The sequence below is a fragment of the Harpia harpyja genome, chromosome 15 (genome assembly GCF_026419915.1).
Source record: "Harpia harpyja isolate bHarHar1 chromosome 15, bHarHar1 primary haplotype, whole genome shotgun sequence".
NCBI classification, from domain to species: domain Eukaryota; kingdom Metazoa; phylum Chordata; class Aves; order Accipitriformes; family Accipitridae; genus Harpia; species Harpia harpyja.
Genome location: NC_068954.1, coordinates 23,332,889 through 23,353,556, shown reverse-complemented (window position 1 = coordinate 23,353,556; position 20,668 = coordinate 23,332,889). Strand labels below are relative to the sequence as shown.

The following is a 20,668-nucleotide window of genomic DNA, read 5'->3' as shown; positions in this document are numbered from 1 at the left end:
GACTTACTTTTGTGCTCTGTTCTCACAACAGCATGAGTACAGAAATGCTGCTAACTTCTTTTTGTTGGCATCGACACAAATGTAACACTGTGAGTTTTCTCCAGTAATCCACAAACAAAATATGTGGTTTTCAATTAATCCTGTTGTACCTCTGTACCTCTCCAGAATAGCGTGAACATCTGTTTCGTTGTAACAGACCCCTCCACGCTATACAGCAGGAACTAAAACTCATCCTTCTGAATGGTTTTCTAGTTACCGTGGCAGATTCATAAGGAAATGACTGAAAAATTATTAATTTTTTAAAACATATTTAAACAGTGGGATGGTGGTAGTACAAGGAAGATTTACACTGTGCAAATCATTAGAATGTATGAAACCCAAACTGCATATGGCCAAATTCAGAAGCTGTAACAATATCAGTAAATGTGGCTTTTACAGCCAAAAAAGAAGGAAAAAATCAGCTACAAATGGAAATTCTACAAAATCAGCTACAATATGGAAAAGAGCTAGGCTATCAAGGGGAAAAACCCACAACCCTACAAATCCATCCCTAACTCCCTAATGCATTCCAGGTTATAATAAAACCTATTCTGTTTTTACAGAAAGTGCAATGATATAAAGATGAATTATCACTATTGGAAGCACAACTGGAAAAAGTCACAATTTTTCAGTTCAAATTCCAAATATGGTATCGAAGACTATAAAAATAGATCTCTAAACATAATGTTGCTAGATTTGTGAAATCTGACAAATCTTGACCCAAAATAAATGCAGGAAAATACAGATGACATAAACCACAATGATCAAAACAGAAAATGGAAGAATAAAATGAGAGATTTTTTGATTCTGCAACTGTGCATTTTCTTGCACTGCATTTATTTTCACCTAACATAGGTGCCATATTTTTAAGAAGCATTCGTCCTGTGTCATACTGGATTATTGCTGCGTATTTTGCTGAACACAGAGGGTTTTGTTTTCGTTTTGCAAAGTTACATAAGCTTTTTTTTCCCCCTGAAGGAAGCTGCAAACAGCTTGCCTCCTAAAATCTGCCAGCTTCCCTCCACAGCGCAGAAGCTCAAGCAGAATTCTGAACCCAAAACGCAGCATGGCAAAGCCCCTATTAAACAAACTTCAAAAATCTTGCTTCTGCTAGTAGCTTAAACATTTGGAAAGTGATACAGCAGCATTCATGCATTTGTATTTCAAATGGGGTAATATGAAGTAACTCAATAAATACATCTCTCCAAAATGCAAAAATCTGATCATTATCAAAAAAATGAAATATATACTCTCATATATTCCAAGTTTTGGGGAGAAAGGGTACAAAACCAATTTACTGAATAACCAGTCAGACAACATACTAAACTTTCAGTATCTATGTCTCCAAACCTAATGCTTCTATTTTCCCCAAATCTGGAAGAAAGATTGCTTGCATTCTCTTCTCATCCCCATATATTTGACTGTACTCTGACAGGATTAATGCCTATCCTATTCTTATGCCCTAAAGAAAAACAGTTGTCCTGGCTCGAACAACCGAGACAAAACTAGACAAGTATGTGGATATACTGTAAAGCTCAGGAAGAACAACAAATATAATTTCATCACAGAGCTCTGATGTATATCTAAACAATACATATAATTTAGCAGGTTCACTTAAGCTACCGACAGAAGAGAAATGAAGTCTTCAGTATAAAACCATTGTACTTGATCCATTTGAGAAATTTCACTCACCAGTTACTTTGGGAATCCCCTGCAAGCGTGGCACCGGTAATGCTACTATTATACCCAGGTTTGTTCCAACCAGCAATAAACCATGGCACACCAGGAGGCTGGTCACAGAAACACGCTGCTGCCCTGCAAAGTTTAGGAAGTGCTCCGTTACTTAAGAGTGATGATCTTTGCCTAGATCAAGGTAACTTCAGGCAAACACAATCAGTGGTACCGTCTTATTCAGCAAAGCACTCATCGCAGTATTTTGCTGGATTGTGGTATTAAACTTTACATATGTGACAGTTTAAATACTATTAGACTTCTGCAACATTCTGTCCTACATCTCTAAACCACAGTATCTAAAAGCAGACATAGATTTTTCTTTACAAATATGCTTTTACAAATAGACTATGTTTGTGTATTCTCAATAATAAAACTGAAAGGCATTTTGCTTCACAATACTCAATAATATATTGCCATAACACACTATACTCGAGACTCAAACCTGTTCATGATTACTTTTTACTCCTAGTTTTTATTCTGTGAAACTGTATCAGAAGTGCTGTGTCCCCCTGTTTGAATTTGGGTCCCCCCCGTACAAGAATGGCATTGGCAGACTGGAACAAGTCCAATGGAAGGCGACCAAGACGACCAGGAGACTGGAGCACACAGTGTACAAAGAGAGGTTAAAGAAGTGCTGTTTGCACCTATCTGACAGGAGGGTGCACAGAAGACAGAGTCAGACTCTATTCAGATGTGCACACTGGTAGGATAAGACGCAACGGATCAAATTTGGAACATGGGAAATTTGGATTTTAAGTAGGGAAAAGCTGCTTCATCATAAGGGTGGTCAAACACTGTAAAACAGGTTGCTCAGACAGGTTGTGGAATCTCCATCCTATCCAAAGATATGAAAACTTTGGCTGGACAAGTCCTTGAACGACCACACCTAATCAGGCCTGCTTCAAGAAGGATGGATAAGATGACCTCCAGAGTAATTTCCATTCAAAATTATTCTATGATTCTATGTTTTTCTGCAACTTATTATTTATGGGATTGCTATTTTTCTAATGAAAACAAAGTCATTTTTGCTCGCAACGCTTACTAAATACGTTTGATTTAGTTTAGATGGATTTTGAAAATGGCCTTCACAAGTTTCAGAAATGGAAACCACGGCCTGCCCAACCTTTCGCCATGGCCCAAGTTTATGTGGAGGAGCATTTAAACTCTGCTGGAATCCTCCAGGTTCAAAACCTACGTGTTCTTGGATTTATGATTAACTTCACATGCAAAAGAGCAGTCATTCCCATCATCATAGCTCTCACTTCATCACTAAGTAGGGAATTTGGATTCCACAACTGATATAACCTGGATGAACCCGCATGTTCACACTTTGGAAAAGGACCTTAATTATGGTGTATCACAAATGAATGCATTTTCCATCTCGTCCCTTGAAGCTGAGCCAATTTACATCCAAGAATATATGAATCACAGATCCAGCAGGAAAGCAGGGAAGGAGCAGCTTGACTGTAGCCCAAAGCACTCAACTGGAAGGCAGGAGGCGGACCACAATTCAAGTCTTTCCCTACAGAACTTTACAAAAACAGAGTATTAACTCAGCGATGGCGTGTTGTAAAAGGCACACGTATCTGGAATCCCAGCTCTGCCTACCCGAAACCACATTCTAAAATACCCCAAAGGCATGATGATTAGGTCACCCTCAGCAGGTGTAACAAGCTCGAGTAAGTTGAAGAGGCTCCATCTACTCATGCAGACCTTCAGAGACACCTATGTTGTTCTCCATAAACTGTAGCTGTTTACGCTGGTAGGACTGCATCATCCCTCATCAGCTAGATAAGCATGGACAGTCTATGCCTATAGATAAATTACAAGCCTTTTGAAGCTTGGAGTTTGCTTTTTTGATGGGTTTTTTCTTTGGTTGGTTTGGGTTTGGTGGTTTTTTTTGGTGTGGGTTTTTTTTTAGTTTGGTTTTTTAGGCTTTTTTGATATATTAATTGGATTAATTTAGTTTCCAAAACAAAGCACACAAAGGCACTCCTTCAGCACAAAAGAAGTTCAAATGCTGATGCCCAAACACCTCTGTGTATTGGAGTTTTCAAAAATCAGTATTTGAATTCTGTGATTTATTGCTCAGGCTCGCTCAGGTTATGTATGACACGAGTCCTCTCCCACAACCAGTGCCACAGCAAGGGCAAGGTAACTGCAGGTGAGCTTAACCTCACTCCGTTTCACTTAAAGCTTGTTATACAAACTACACACAGAAATCCTTCAGTACAATTTTTAAACTTTTAAAATTACCAAAACCTCCAATTGTACTTTTGCCTCTCAAACCCCTTGCAGAAGCAAGATGCTCACATTTTTAAACAATAGATGCTTAATACTTTTTTAAACTTTTAAAATGTAAAATAATATGTATGATTTCATACTCCAACCCTGAAGCAACTTCTAACCAGTAATTTTTACCAGGGAGAACTGGTACCATGCATTACTGTTTCCATAGGTGAAAAGAGCAAATTATCAGCCAGCAGCTTAGAATCTTAAACACCAAGCACAACCTTAACCATGAACCATCTATAGTGAGGTCAAAAGGAAAACCACTTGCTTTGAAATCTTGGAAAAGCAGGAAACATCTGCATCTGAAAATATACCTTGAAATAGCACATAACAAGTAAAAAAATTATATATAGATTAAAAAAACCCTATTAACATACTAATTTAAAATATTAATTTTTTATCTGCTAGCCAAGGTTTGAAATCATACTTTTCTTTGTTATTTTGTGACTTTTTATTTTGATATATTTCAAATTCAGAGAAAAAAAATGTAAAACCAATTCTCCAGAATGCGTTACGCAGTAAGCACAGAAATTATCAAGTTAAGAAGGGAAAATGATAAACATAAATGCCAAAACCAATCAAATACTTTTGTCTTTAAATGACAACTTTTAGATCACACTGTCCCAATGCAGACAGAACTGTTAAAACCTGTAAAATAATCTGACCAAGATCTTGACTTTACGAAGAACCAAAGCCAACAATTAAGCTTATACATGGACAGATGGTTTTATTGCCTATGTTCTGCTCTATGGTCACCTTTTTCAGGTCTCAACTACAACAACCACCAGACCCAGGTGAACCCTCATGTGGTCCCACACAGATCTTCCAAAGTCAACCCTAGGTAAATGCAAGGGCATACTGGTGCATATCCTCTTACATGACCATGCTGCTCTTACTATATAAAAAAAAAAACAAGCCCACTCTACAGATCTATTGGGCTGACCTAAAGTTTTTCCCAATCTTTTTATCGTTTCCCAGCAGTAAAATCATTTTATGGTCTGGCACCTGGTGGGGTGGGGACAAAAGCAAGCTGTAAGCCTCAAAGTATAGTTTGTTTTCCGCAGAGAGGAAATGATACTTTTTTTTTTTTTCCTTTGCTTTTCTGATCTGTTTCCAGGAAACACACATGTCATTAGAGGATATATGGATTTAAACAGAATACAGCAAGTTATGCAGAAATCACCTCTTTGTTAAACAGGTAACCTGTCACCATCCATATGAGCAATGAAATTGCATGTATCAAGGTCACAGTAATCTATTTAAAAGGACAAACTCTTTTAGAGCTGAAAGGAAAAAAATGTTTAAGGATGTTCTTGAATAATGAAATATTGAATGTGACTACAAAAAACCAAGTGGACTGTCTATTCATGTACAATATGATTTTTTTTTTTTTTTTTTTGGTGCACGCTATGATAAAGGCTGGTGAAAAGCTGCCTTTGTTGAGATTTCAACTACAGATCACAAATGCTAAGCATAAACTTGCTCTACAAATGAAGTACATTGCATTAGTGAAGTGTGTCTATTTGTCATCAAATGTTAATAGATCTTCCCCCCCCCCCCCCGCTACTCAGTATGCCCTCTGTTCAGCTAACAGAGCTGTGCTTGGGCCACTTAAAAGCAATCCAGCTGTACTGTGGTTTACCAGATAGTGAAATAAATGGTTACCTGGACCTGTAACAATGATGATGCTCTTCCTCTCAACCACTCTCTTCTTTTCTCATATGGCATTTGTGCTTTTTTGGTGTTTTGTTATAGAACACAAGCTTGTTACACATTATTAGGAATTATTTCTGATGATATATGAAGTAAAGGTACCACAGACCACTCTGGACTAAAAGTCTACCCCCACGGTTGCCTCCGTGACCCTGGTTTCATTTCCAGTCCTGCATTCCTACAGACAAACCTCCAGTAACTCCAGAAAGCAAGAGCCCTCCCAGCTGCATTCTCCACAAGTAGACTGCTACAGATTAAAAAAGTTACATCCAGCAGATAAAAGATTCTGCCAGACATAGTCTGCTTTTTTACACTACTGAACTTCGCCGAATCGTAAGGACAATCACCTCCTGTGCCATTTCCCTTACACTTCATTCCTCTGTGATTCTGTCCTGCCCACTGTGCTGCAGGGTTGTCTTCCTCAAAGCAAAGGAGGCACACCCTTTACAACAAGGGGAGCAGGCAGTGATATTTAAGGCCGTCTTCTCCTAAGAGCAAAATTGGGAAAATCTAATGCTAAGAGAACTGGTTACTAAGGTTATGAGAACCTCCTACTCCTCTATCTTAACTAGTTACTACAGCTGTCCTTTAAATACAGCACTGTAACTCACTGTAACCATTCCTGACAGCGACAGTAAATTTTGCTTTTACTTCTACTGTATAACAACAAAATAATTCCATTAACTTCATGGAGCAACATTCCTCTCATTTACATTGCTCTAATGAAGACACAGATGACAACTCCGGGTAGCCTATCGGGTCAATACTACATATTGTTGTTCCTACTAAAATCTTAGCAAAAGAAGTCCAGCTTCTTCGAAGTTATATCAAGACCTTGCCTTTTTAATCTCTCTTCTTAAGACTCAGCAATATTTTTACACCAATTTCTTCTCTCTCATTTCAATACCAGTTGAGTTTTTACTTTCCTGTTATTTTTGCATATTAAGGAACTCCTGTTGGATTTCAGAAAACTAACAGAGCTGTTTCCTTTAAAAGTCCTAAAAATTCACAGTAAAGGCAAATACATATTTTGTAAATACACAGCTATTTCACTCCTTTTCTGTTTCACTTTGTTGTTTTTTTTTCCTTTTTTAGTCTCAGTATATACTACACAGAGCTTGATTTATTCTTTGGCTGCTTTTAGTTCCAAAAAGTCCTTACTGCTGCTTTATTATGTAAACCTCCTACTCCTTTGTTTTTTTGCCTTTGTTGTTGCAGCATTATTGGGATCATATAAACAGGCCCAAGAGCTGCTGCTAAAAAATTGAAATTCATTTCATTTTTAGAATGGATTCTCCCTTGGAACATTTGCTGTAATAATGTTCTACTCCTGAAATAAATTTCCATTTCCATTCACTGGCATACTTTTTGTGAAGACACTGAGGGGAGAAAAAAAAAAAAAGGAACTAAAATGGGTAAGAATGACACCGGGGAGATAGAATTAGCTACAAATATTTTTTAAAAAAGCCAGTATGTTACATTAGTAGTTTTATTACCATGGCAATGAACACTAAAGCCAAATTTTTAAGATGTTTATATGCAGAAAACATGTATAAGGGAGGCCCTACTTCCCTTTTTTCCCCCCGCTATAAACAGCAGAACATATTAAAAGTTAATCTTCTTTTTACAACTGATCTTGATTTCTTTGCATAACTGATGAATTCAATCAAATGACCTATTTAAAGGCAGGCTATTTGCTGCTGTTCAGTGTTGGTGCTACAGTCAACACCACATGTAAAAACCACCCTGCCTAGAACATGATATAAATGGACACAATTTAAAATAGAACTTTATTGCAAAGCTAATGTCATCTGAAAGAAAATGTGGTAAGAAGACAGAAACTGAAGCAGCGAAACATTTTTCATGCAAGATTTATACCAAACTCTTTTAAGAATATAAATATAATCTCAGTGCGGGAAGAACTGGCTTCTGCTAGAAACAAAGCAATAAAGCTGGTGCACACATTGCCCACAAAAACTGCAGAAGCTTGGTCTACTGCAGTCTATAAACAAGGAGAGACAAGAAGAACAGTTGTCCCCTCACGGACACCTCATGCTCAGCCATGCCAGTCTTGCTTTTCTGTCTGTCTGTCTCATCTCCCGGCACTGCCACAGCTCCCGCCTGATGTGCTGGCTGATGCTGAGGACCCAGCCGCTCAGTTTCAAAACTGATACAGGCCACTGCAACTGTCTGTGACACTGATGATTTGGGGGTGATTGAACACCTTGTGCCTTAAAACACTTAAAGATCTGTTAAACTTTATCCTAACAACCACAGGTTCTATCTTTACTTGTAAGACTAACCTTTTAATTCAACAAATTAGAGCTCAATTAGCAAAACACTGAACACACTCCAAAATGGCAGTGTGTGAGTGGTTCAGCTGAATGCACTGGGACTACTGGTGTAACTAAAATTAAACACGTGGTTTTCTGGTCCAGATCCTAGGCAAATTGACTCCATCATGTACTTTGATACTAAGTTCCAGAAGAAATGCTCTGCAAAGCAAACACATTTTCATGTCAGACTGCATTGCCCTACTGCTTCACAGCCACACACACAAAAAAAAAAAAAAAAAAAAGACTAAACAGAAGAATTCACCTGCTTATCTATATAATAACCTTTATAACCTCCAAGGAGGAGAGCTGTTACTCAACCAGCTCACTGCACACATTCTTCTGGGCAGGCAACAGACTGTGATTTACTAAAGCAAATAGTCATGAGACAGTTACCAGACTCAAAGTCCGAGATGGATCTTCTGATTCTGGCCTAATCTACGACACTCTGGAGAACGACGGTGATAAAGCCAAAACAAAAATTTTATCATATGATGTGATTTGGCTACCTGGCAGCATATTGTGAACAGGTGTGGCAATGTTAATATCCTGGAGATGTTTCAGTGTCTCAGTGTGGAACAGGCGAAGCGTAGATCCAGATGTGAAGGCAATCCAGATTCCCACTCCAGCAACAGCCATGTGAGAGATTACCATCCCTTCCTCTTGATGGGCTTCAAAATGGCTCTGTAAGAAAAATGAGGACTCTGTGGGGAGATGCAACTGAAAATCATTCAACCTTCGTTACCAGCTCTTCAGTGTAGGCACTGTATCTTTGTCCTCTGCGTCAAGGACAAAGCTAGCTTCCTCCGCTTTGCTCAGGACATGTTCTGACTGCTGCATATGATGTATTAATTTTCCTGTTACTTTTTTTGAAAATACATCATCTTTAGTATGGAAGGATTCTCAGCTCTTGAGCCAAAGTTCTACCTAATGACAGAGTAACTTCACAGTAACTTAGATACTGTATTTATTGAAAATATCACATGGTAGGGCTGGCAAGCCTAGTAACAGCTCAGGCTTAAAAGGATTTTGTATTTCTTTATTGATATTCCTTTTGGAAAACTACCACAGATGAGATTCCTGGGAATGGGCAGATTTTTTTCCTAATATGCTACTGTCATGGTTTAACCCCAGCCAGCAACCAATTACGATGCAGCCGCTCGCTCACTCCTCCTTGCTCCCAGTAGGATGGGGAGAATTGGAAAAAAAAGTAAAACTCGAGGGTTGAGGTAAGAACGGTTTAATAACTAAAATAATAATAACAACTGTAACGAAAAGGAATATAACAAAAAGAGAGAAATAAAACCCAAGAAAAAAAAACAAGTGATGCACAATGCAACTGCTCACCACCTGCTGACTGATGCCCGAGCAGCGATCCACCCCTCCTGGCCAACTCCCCCCAGTTCATACACTGAGCATGACGTCCTATGGTATGGAATATCCCTTTGGCTAGTTTGGGTCAGCTGTCCTGGCCATGCTCCCTCCCAGCTTCTTGTGCCCCTCCTCACTGGCAGAGCATGGGAAACTGAAAAATCCTTGACTTAGGATAAGCGCTACTTACCAACAACTAAAACATCAGTGTGTTATCAATTTTATTCTCACACTAAATCCAAAACACACTGTACCAGCTACTAGAATAAATTAACTCTATCCCAGCTGAAACCAGAACAGTTACTTATCTACAGCAGGACTTCTCTTTAAACAATAAAAAAATATTTTTCTTCTGTTCTGTTAGGGGGTCTTTTCAGAACAAGGATAATAGAATCAAGGAAAAAGTCATCTTTAGAAAGTAGAGTGTTTATGAATATAAATTATTTGCTCAACCATGTACGTAACAATGTGAGTCTTAATACTGTGGCTTGCTTTTCAACTCTTAGACACTTTTGAATTTCAAAAGTATTAGCTATTTTGTTTTCCTGTCCTTCAAAATATTGATGCTTCTCATTAGAAAGGCCAAAATCCTCCTTCTGAAGATGAGTAATACAAGACTTTGACGACAGACCTTTTTCCTTGATCTAGTGCCTCCACAGTTACAACTTCTGCATGGCTCCAGGAAGGCTGAAACCTCTCTACATGCCCCTGTTAACGTGCAAGATAAAGCTGTAGTAAAGTTCTTTAATCATTAACAAGAAGTAGGGTTATTTTTTTTTCCAGTTTTGTATTGTAAGTAAACTGTCTCTGAAGTTAAACACAGCCTTTTAATGTTATGCCAGCTATTATCAAATACAGAGAGCTATTCTGATAAACATAAAACTTCCTCGGCTAAATAAATGACAAACTGTCCCTTGGATACAAAGGTGTCTCTGAGAAATATGGAAGTAAATATCTGCTCTAATATTCACACTACATATTATATACTCTTAATTATATTTGCAGACAAAATGCAAAAGTACCCCCTTCCTCCTTGTAAAAGTACAGTTAAATTTTCCATGCATTACAATTAAGAGTTACATTTTGGTCATTTTGCATCAAAATCTAAATTACATGTTTCTCAGGATAAGCTCTTAGCCTAAGACAGTTATGTTTTGAACATATTAGGGTTATAGATATATTGTTCAAATTCTCCATCTAAATTCAACAAACAGGCTAAGATCAGAGATGAAGAACAGAAGTTTAAGCTTTCACAAAGTGTAACTTTTGATATTATACTTAGTAGGCATTTGATTTTCTTTTCGTACGTTATTACTGCATAAATTACTACTTTCCACTGAGAAACTTGCTGTTTAAAAATAAGGAGAATGATTTTTTTTTTTCTTTTCATTTGTTAACACTATTCTTCAAATGTTCAGTTTTTAGTAAATGAACAGAAGTTTCTCTTCAGCTATTAGGCAGTGGTTCAGTTTTTGAGTGTTACTGTATTACCTTTTGACTTCAAATAACACCACTGCAGAATGCAAGGTAAGCACCTCTGGTAGGCACATTTATATTCACTGTTTTCCTCAAGTAACCTCCATTCATTCTTTACGAAATGATATACACAATTTGAAAAATCATACAATTTATTCAATAGAAGAATTCATCCATGAACAACATCTTTCAAAGCCTGAAACAGCTCTTATGACTAAATTTCCTGATATTCTCATCATACGTGTTTCATTGCAAAAAGGATTTTCAAATAGTAACTCCTGTTTACAGACTCATGCACCCCTACACTGATGACCAACTGACTTTTGAAAACTAGATCCAAGGCCGCTGAAGTGAACCTGACCAGCAACTTGCACTGTTTGAAATTAGAAGAAAAATGAAGCAGATTGTTAAGGAATGAATTTTCTCTGGAGTGGTCTAAGCACAGCTGACAATTCTGTTGGTGCCAGTGTAAACAACTTGCGCATGCATTTTTGTCACATTCCATTTTTACCAGCCAACTCAGTATACTCCCACTTAGTCTGTCCTGCTGCCATTCGTACAGCTGTCTGCTGAAACACGTAGACATTTAAAGTAAAACTGTAACAATGTCAACACCACAAGCAGCACGTAAAAAGAACTATTCTTCTCATACAAAGGGTCTTCTAACACAGAGCAGGAACATAGCCCAAACCTGTATGTTCTTTTACAAATGCATAAATTTTTGTATAGAGGATAGCTTTGACATCTGTTTCCATTACATGTCTATCTGAAACCCAATAGCCGGTCTTTTTCTTCAATTATTTTTTTCTTCTCATAACAAGAAATACAGATACAAAGGGACCAAAATGTCTTATTCCCTTTGTTACAAAAAAAAAAAAAAAAAAAATTGAACTGCATTTTACTGTCCTCTTTTATTTTTCATACCTACATTCCTCTCCATTCAGAGCCCAGCTTTTTTCCCCTCAGGCTCTCTCGTTCAAGCTCTATAGCAACACGAGAGCTGCAGAAGACATTCTGGATGCCGCAGCCCGCCTGCCCAGCAGCGCAGCCCGACATAACTCACTATTGTTTCAGCAGCCCGAGGCATAGCTGGAGTCTTTCTTTCACGGGGGTGCTCGCTTGCACCAAACAGCTGCACCGAGAACTGAACCACGATTTCTCAAGCTTCATGAGAGATGCATAAAGGGTATCATTGTCCACAAGGTAGAACAAATGACTTCTACTACGTTAAAGAAGTTACAGTACTCAGACAACATACACTCATGTATAGGGATTTTCATCTGTTTTGTTTATTCAGCTGAGCATGTCAGAGTAACTCCTGTATAGTTAGCCAAGTTTTAAAAACAAGACAAAACAAACCAGGATGGAATGTCATTCAATTGGTGACTTTATACTGTTAAATACTCTGGCATTTTTTATTGGTTTTAAACAAACACATACTGCCTTTGCAGAGCGTAAGGGTCTACAGGCACAGACCACTATGGGATCAAGGTCTATACCCAACAGTAATACAACTGTCAGATCTAGGGTCAAGACTAAGGACAAATTTCTTCTTCACAGAAAGAGTATTAGAGTATGTAATTAATACATAACAGCGATGCATTTCTCACATGTCCCTAGCCAAGGAGCTTAAGGCATTGTGCCAGCTTGGGGCACTGTGCCAATAAAAGACATTTCCTAAAACATTCTATTACAGTAACATATCATTAAAACAAGTGAATTGAGAGCCTTATCCATATCAGAGGGGAAAAAAAGCAGGAAAAGTGAATAACATCCAAACCGAATACATAGGATGCCAAACCTGCTCATTTACTAATAGTTATTAAAAAAAATGGCTTAAATAAGAATCTTAGAAAAGCAAGGAGGCATGGAATAAGATTGTTTTCAAGGATAATGTACTCTGCACTTAGCAAATGCACAGACAGTTAAATATGAAATACCTATGAAGCAGGGAGCGCCTCACAAGGACAAAGTTTACAAAATGGTCTTGAATGTGCTCATGGGCTTGCACAAATATGGCCTTAAAAACTAGTCAGGTGCCTTTATAGATAACGTATATGACACAGAGCATATAATATGTATGCATGATAGTAGAAAGCAATGAACAAACAAGCAGCTGTAGTTTGAACTATACGGCAATATAAAGTTGCTCAGCAAAGAGGGAAGAATAACAGTTGAGCCCTGTGCAACACCTGGATTCCTGTTGATAGAGCAAAGATGGATATTATGCAAAAAATCTTGAGTCAAATCATTACTACTAACTCTCAACAAGAGAGGACACAGAGGGAGAACAAACATTTGCTTGCTGCTGTTTCCCTTCATACAGCAAAGCTTCTGCTCTGCACAGTAAGAAAGAGGTACCTCAGACGTATTCAGGTGCTGATGTTGTTAAAATATTCCCAGCAGACAGAGTCTAAATTGCCTCATGTATAACATAATATTGAAACGGTACTGCCAATGAACATGGTATGCACTTCATAGCAGATCACTTCTGGAAATATAAACCCAGGAAGTTATCAAAACAAGTCAGGTAACTGAGCAGGTAGCAATAGCGGAAACATTAGTGAGCTGTTTATTCTGGTGAGATGATGAAAACAAGATCAGTACTTGTGTATGTCTTAGGACCAGTAAAGAGGCAACAGAAAATCATCATTTGTTCACAGTTCTATAAGGAAGATGACATGCTATGGTATGGAAATTTGTGTGGAATAAAAAAGATGATCCTCAGCCAGTCATACAAAAAATCATCATGTTGTTGAATAAAATGATCTGTGTCGAGAAAACATTATTCAACCCATACGCACCATTTCTAGTTGCATAAGTCCTTATATGTTGTTTGCTACAGCATTCATTGCCTGTATATTAATTATAGCTATAAAAGTCAGTGGATCTATAATAATCTGAGCTCTGAATACAATGGATGGGTTAGTTTATAAAGCACTCTGGAAATGAAAAAAACCCTCCTGTGATGCTTTTACAGGAAAACTTGCAGTAACAGCTGAAAAATGAAACTACCATGTCTGAGAGATATTGATAGAATATTTGTTATTTTATCTCTCTGAACTTCTGTTTTCAATACTGCAATCCGTTATGCTATACTGTATTTTGATAGAGTAAGCTTTATACATTCTTTAATCCTCAAAGCCTGTCTAACTCTGGTTTTGTTCTCCTGTGCCAAAACAGCACAGCATAGCCCAAACTGCAGCCATACCACCTGATCTAGCAAGAGGTTTGTGATAGAATTGGGCCAGAATTGCCAAAATTATTTACAGAGATCTGGCTTTATGTAACCAACCTCACACAGGAACAATCTGGCTATGATCTCTTACCATTGCTATGTATTTCTTGGTGAGAATCAGAGAGATTCATCATCGAAGTCTGTAGGACAGTAACCAGGTGTCCCAGAGGCTACCCTGCCCCCCCAATGAAGTTAACAAAGGTCCATTTCAAGCACCTATCCAAATCACTCTTCAAAATCTTTCCCTCATCATACCATTCAAACTATCAACAAAACAAGCCTATGAGAAAAATAAAGTAGGAAAATATATGATTCGAGCATCTACTTGGATGAAACAAATCATCCAGAAAGCACAGATAAAGACAGAAGAAATTAGGATGTTAGCTATTTCCCTGCAAACCCATGACAATGACTCACAGAATCAATTGTACCAAATAGACGATTGTTGGGAGAAAACACGATCATCAATGAAACAAAAAAGCAGCAACAAAGCACACAAAGGAGGCGGCTGTGAGCTCATCACGACTCCTGTCTGAAAGAACTTCATGGCTGTAAACATCATGCAACTCAGTGTAACTGTACTGTAGATCGAAGGAGAGGCTTAATTCCTAAAGTCTGATCAACTCTAAACTTTAGACCACTAAGACATTCTTTTGGTGGAGGCTGCAATTTTGACAGAAATGAGAGCTTAACACTTTCTGGAAAATGTGGTCACAAATACGAGCTTGAATCCTTAACACTCTTCTCTCCTTCCAGAAAAGCTGACTTTTGTATGATTACTCATTGGAAAATGTCCTTATGCAAAGCAATTTTTTGTAGGCCACTGAGAAGCAAAACTCTGAAGAAATACATTATGAAATCATTGCAAAGTACAAGTAACATCTAACTATGTAGAGGCAGTCTCTTAATTAAACCTTCTTCTGGAATTAACAGGCAATTCCTATAGGCACCCACTTTGCTGCCTTTCCTCAGATCTCATTTTTAAGCAAACTTCTTGCCTCAAATACTCTACAAGTTCCAAGCACCTTACGGAAACCTGGGGGAACATGGAAGCAAACCTAGGTCTAATGAGACATCAGCAACAGGAGAGAACATCATGGCAGAATTTCAAATTGCGGGGAGTGGGATTTAACAGAACTCAAACCGTATTTCATTAAAAGCTTCCTGAATCGTGAAGCTTATTAAACAAATTTTAATGTTTAAAATTTCACCACTTATACTATGCTACAGCATATGTGAGCAATGCTTTTAAAAGCGTTTACCTCTATGGAATGTGTCACAGTGCTGATTATAAAAATTTGTCCACCACATGCAGCCCAAATGGTCTCCTCCATCACAAGCAGGCTTCTAACAGGCAGAACCCCCAGTTTAACTATCTTCTGAGGTTCTGTGTTCCACGAGCCATCTTCAATAAAAAAGAAGAAAGGTTATACACAACAAAATGGTAATCTGTTTTAAAACAGTTTTGAAAACACTCTCTCAAGCCTACTGCTCGAATCTCTGCCAGTTGCCACTTCAAGCTACACTGTGATTTACGTATGTTTAATTTTAGCTTCCAGGGTAAGTTTGTAAGGGTAATACAACATTAAGGGGAAAAACCAAAACCAAACACTCATATGTTTGTTAACTGAACAAATTTTATCTGGATTAATTGATAAACAAGGAACCCCACATTGCTGTTCTGATACAACTGCTTTCCTTTCCAGAGGAAATACAGTCAGAAAACCATGGCTGATATAATTTTCTCCAACTCAGAAGGAGCTCACAACCGACCTATTTCAAGATGAATCAACTTCCAACTAGGACAGAATCATCTTCCATGTGAAAAGTAGTCGGCAAGATTTTTACTGTAGGTTGTAATGAGCTCAGATGTCTCTCCAAGAGCACACTGATGGAATGGACTTCCTGCTACTGGATGCTTCACTCTAAGACGGAAATTTTCTTTAAGAAGAAATTAAAACTCAGTATTGTGCCATATCTTCACTTTTCCTATTTTTTCCCCCAACTATAATCCACAGGGTTTTCTACGGACTGCATTTAGTAGATCCAAATTACATTATGCATGTGTATGCGGCACAATCAATTATTCAGAGACCTTCTGATAAAAACTGCATGCTGCCACTTACCGCTCTGGTCACTCTCACTTGCCATCTCTTTGAAACAAGGATTAGCACATTATTTCTCTCCAAATTTAAAAGCTAGCAACATGGGCTTTTTGAAATAGTAGCTATGTCTTTTATACATACAATCTGACATACTAAATATGTCAATAATAATTTTGATACTTTTATACGAGTTTATTTCTATTGTAAGCATGCATTGAACATGAAGTCTCAAAGACCACATTTCTATCCATTATGCTTTAGCAATAATATCAAAATCTGTTAAAGTTTCTGTTTTTATATTGAGATAAAATATGTCAAAAAGGCCCCATTTCCTCACTTTAAAGCCTTCTTTCTGCATAAGCTGCAGAAAAGTTGTCTACTGACACCAGTTTCAACTCAGTAACCACTTAAATATTGATTGATTAGACCAAGGTAAACACATCTTTAGGCAAGCACTTAAGTACAGCTTTTTTTTCTTTTTCCCGCAATAACAAGTGCATCCTTTATTATCTGCTTAGGTAAAGGGGTATGAAATTTCCTGCTTCACAATAACAGCAGCAACAACAATAATGAGAAGCCTCAGCTCCGGAGTACTTGTCATTGCTTCTGCCATCTGCATGATACAACCTTCGCTGAGTCATTTTCAGGATGTGGCTCTCTTCCGAAAGCATCTTTGTGAAAATGACATTTAGTTCCAGGCCGTCAAAATCATGAAAATGATTTTAGTCTGCAAGTGAGAAGAGTGTTCCCAGTTACTAGCCCGCAAACTCTCCCAGTGATGTCAAAGTCACTCCGTGTTCTTCATGACTCATATGTACCATTACTAATAAAGAAACTCCTGGAAAAGTTTTCATTTGCTAGCAACCACATTATCCTCAAATTAAATTCTTAAGTGGAGGCTGCCCATACCCTATGAATGCTTTAACCCCTGTAGGCAGTTCAGTGCAAAGACTTCAGAGAGCAGAGCTGCACACGTGTGCATATCCTGACTTTTGTTGCATAACTTATGCTGACTGCAGAAGTCGTAACAGCATCCAGTATGCAGCACCCTCGTGTTTCCTTTTTAGGGGTAAAACCAGCATAATTCTAGTATATTCTTACTGTCTCTTCTGAAGGATAAAGACTGAATTTGGACAAAGAGCAGATATGCTGAGCAAGAAGCTATCTTTTCTTCTGCAGTTGTATTTTCACACTGAACAACACAATGTACATACAAAACCATTCACTGAACTCAACAGCTCTTTCTCTTAAATATAGTCAAGCTATACATCAATCTATATATAAAGCATAGCTGATACTGAAGTGACAGGTTAATAGGGATTTTCAGGATCTCGACTGCAGACTGGGATTTAAATTTTGCTTAAATTTCATTTCAAGCATCTAAGGTTTGGTTTTTTTAATCTGGATCTTTATGCCTCAACTTCCATGCAACTCCTCAGGTGGCTAAGCATTAAGCCATGTTATTAATTTTGATCAAGTCTTATTTAAAATTATTATCTAGCATTTGTAATAGTTCTGAGTGAGAAGGAAAATTAGTACTCGTGTCAGGTGGATGTCGATTGCAAAATAAAAATTCTAAAACAACTTACTGCAAGGTAAGAAGGTGAGTTCAGTATTACCAATGTTATGAATACTACCAGTGTTATGAATATTTGTTTCAACAAATACGCATATCAAAACAGTTCTCACAAAACCATTTTCTGTTGGTGCTGTTAGCACAGCACTTAACAATCCAGTTAGCTTTAAGAGTTCAGTGGGATTGGACATATGAAAAAGGTGAGAGAGAGACATGATGTCTTTCATGTTACCATGACTTCATGCAAAGAAACTGCAATGCCACTTGATACATAGGCCCAGGAAAAAAACAAAGCTATCACTCTACCCAGATACCCCCTAGCCATGTGATAAGGCTATTCTGTAGCACTTTTTTATTTCTTCCTGCAAACATTGCTGTCTTCCAGATCAGACAGCATGAGACAGATGAGGGGAAAAAAAGAGCAGGGGGAGACTCTCTAGTCAGATAATTAGGGCAGTATTTAAATGATGGGTCAGCTGTGTTCTGGTCCCTGCCTCAGTGAATGCTTAATTAATTATACAAAGTGGAATGGCACCAGGAGGAGAAATTAAGCACTGTGCATCTCTCTCGTCTTATTTTGTGGCAGCCAGAGAAATCTCTTGAGGGTTGGAAGCATGGGTACAAATCCTCTCAAGCAAGGCAAGGGATTAAGCCTGGTAATCCAACATACTTCTGTGAATGCTTTAACCACAGGCTGCTGGCTAAAAGCAAGATCACGACTTCATTTTGCTGACCAAGAATTTTATTGCCCATCATCAAAATTACTTAGCAAGTCTGCGTCTAGTTCACAAGTTGTTTCAAGACTATAAAAATCACACTTTTAAGGCAATATAATACACTCTGTCTCTCTCTCCAGATCTCAGCAGACCCTATTCAATACCTGCCTGCACAGACTTCATGTCTGATGCTGGCTATTCCATGTTACCCATCTGATACAAAGTTCACTGCTTCTAAAATCTAGGTGAAAAGAAGTATTATCTCTATTCTACTTGTGTAAACACCTGCAGATTCAAGACATACTTATGTAAGCAGGTCCAACAACTGGCACTATCCATGTATTTAAAATTAGGCGCAGCACTTCCAAAATATATGGAATGGCTCCATTTGATGTTATAACTCCTTAGTTAGTTACTGATTTAATTAACTGATTTTTTCCTAAGACAAAAGAGAAGCAGCAAGAAATAGTAGCTGAGATAAAACTTTTGCCAACAAAATCTCAAGGCATACAATAGGACAAAGCCAGTGCAAGGAGCCCAGCAAACTGTTTCCTGAAAAGCAGGAATTGAGCAAAAGAAAAATAAGCAATGGAGATGTATATAACGTGGCTCCCAGAGACCTGGCTGGAGAATACCTACAGGAGTGCCCACAGAAGTGTGGCTTGTCTTAAAATTCTGTTCAATCGATGCCTTGTTTCTGTTCTCTAAATAAGCATTGTTTTAGTTTTAGGAAGATTTTATGGTCATTGTTGTCTCTAGAATGCTGAAAAGCCACAGACAATGAAGTTGTCTTCTACCTATGAGGTAAGCGTATAGATACCAAATGAGATGCAATATGCAGTGCATACATCCTATAACCAGAGGCTAGTCTGTATGTGGAAAAATCAGTTTTCTGCAGCCCAAGCAAATACAAGATCAAAGCCTGACACCTGTGGAAAGAGGAAGGAAACAATGGGAGAACAGATAGGGGTTTTCCTTCTGCTTTGTGAGAAAAGTCCATACGAGTATTAACAACACATACAGGTTACTGTATTTGCAAGTTTTAGTTGACTCAGATCTTAAACTGACCACATTAAAGCAGGTATAGACTCTTGCTATAGATACACCAAATGCCTAGAACACAAGACGACAGTCTCTGGCAGTCTCTATAACATTACTGTAATAGAATATAGGCATCTATATGAATTGCAGGTACAGCTATTTGCAGGAACGAGATGCATCCACAAAATCTGAGAACAGGGTCAAATATTAAAACAAATCTAGGGGCTTCTAGAAATAAGACGTCATAACTTCTGATATTTACATATTAGATGAACATTTAAAACATGAGAACACAGTTTTTAAGCACTATTGTGTCTATGCACTAATAGATGTGTGTTATGCCACTACTTGTAATACCCTCTGTAAGTTTTATTTCTCCAATAGTTATGTGCCATAGTTTATACCCCAAAGCTGAACAGTATCTTGCAATGCTTGTATCAGGCTGTTTAGCTGCATCAGAAGTAAGGTATCTTATGCTCATAAAATATTTCTAAGACTTTAATGTATAAGGACATTATTTCCATTAGCGCATTTTGTTATTAGTCTTGTGACTTTTATGAATTTTAGAAAATCAGTTATCCTTCTATTCATTCGAATTTAATCAGATAGGAAAAGTTTTAAAACAATGTTCATTTTATAGGGCAGAATGTTGGCTATTTTATCTTTCTGTGGTTTGTCTCCGTAAAACCCAGTGAAGGAAAGTAATATTATTTTACAATAATTTATAAAAATAAGTTTCTTCTTAATACTTAGTTTATAAATAATTTATCAATATTTAGTATTTCTACTAATTATAATTTGTTGGTGCTTTCAAGTCTTCGTTAGGAGATAACTTAATAAAATACAGTTTATCTCCTCAGAAAGTCTTTTTAAAGTTTGTAGTAGTTTTCCCTTCCTTTACACTTTCAGTCGAGCTGAACTGAACGTGCTTTTTTGTTGGTAGCTTCCTCTCTTGCTTAGCAGCACTATTGATGATTTCAACAGAGCTGCCAACACAGCCCTGGGAACAGCAGTTGTTGGTTAATTTGTGCAGT

At 37.7% G+C, this 20,668-nt stretch overlaps 1 protein-coding gene across 6 annotated transcripts in view; it reads right to left on the bottom strand.

The window, feature by feature from the left end:
• Positions 1–20,668, bottom strand: part of ARHGEF10 (Rho guanine nucleotide exchange factor 10) — a 120,197-nt gene that overhangs the window by 4,257 nt on the left and 95,272 nt on the right. For all 6 annotated transcript variants that reach the window (XM_052809171.1, XM_052809174.1, XM_052809176.1 and 3 more), the window contains 3 exons: positions 15,459–15,601; positions 8,621–8,795; positions 1,732–1,854 (listed from right to left, as the gene is read on the bottom strand). In XM_052809171.1, the coding sequence (XP_052665131.1) occupies positions 1,732–1,854; positions 8,621–8,795; positions 15,459–15,601 (441 nt within the window). The remainder of the gene's footprint in view (positions 1–1,731; positions 1,855–8,620; positions 8,796–15,458; positions 15,602–20,668) is intronic.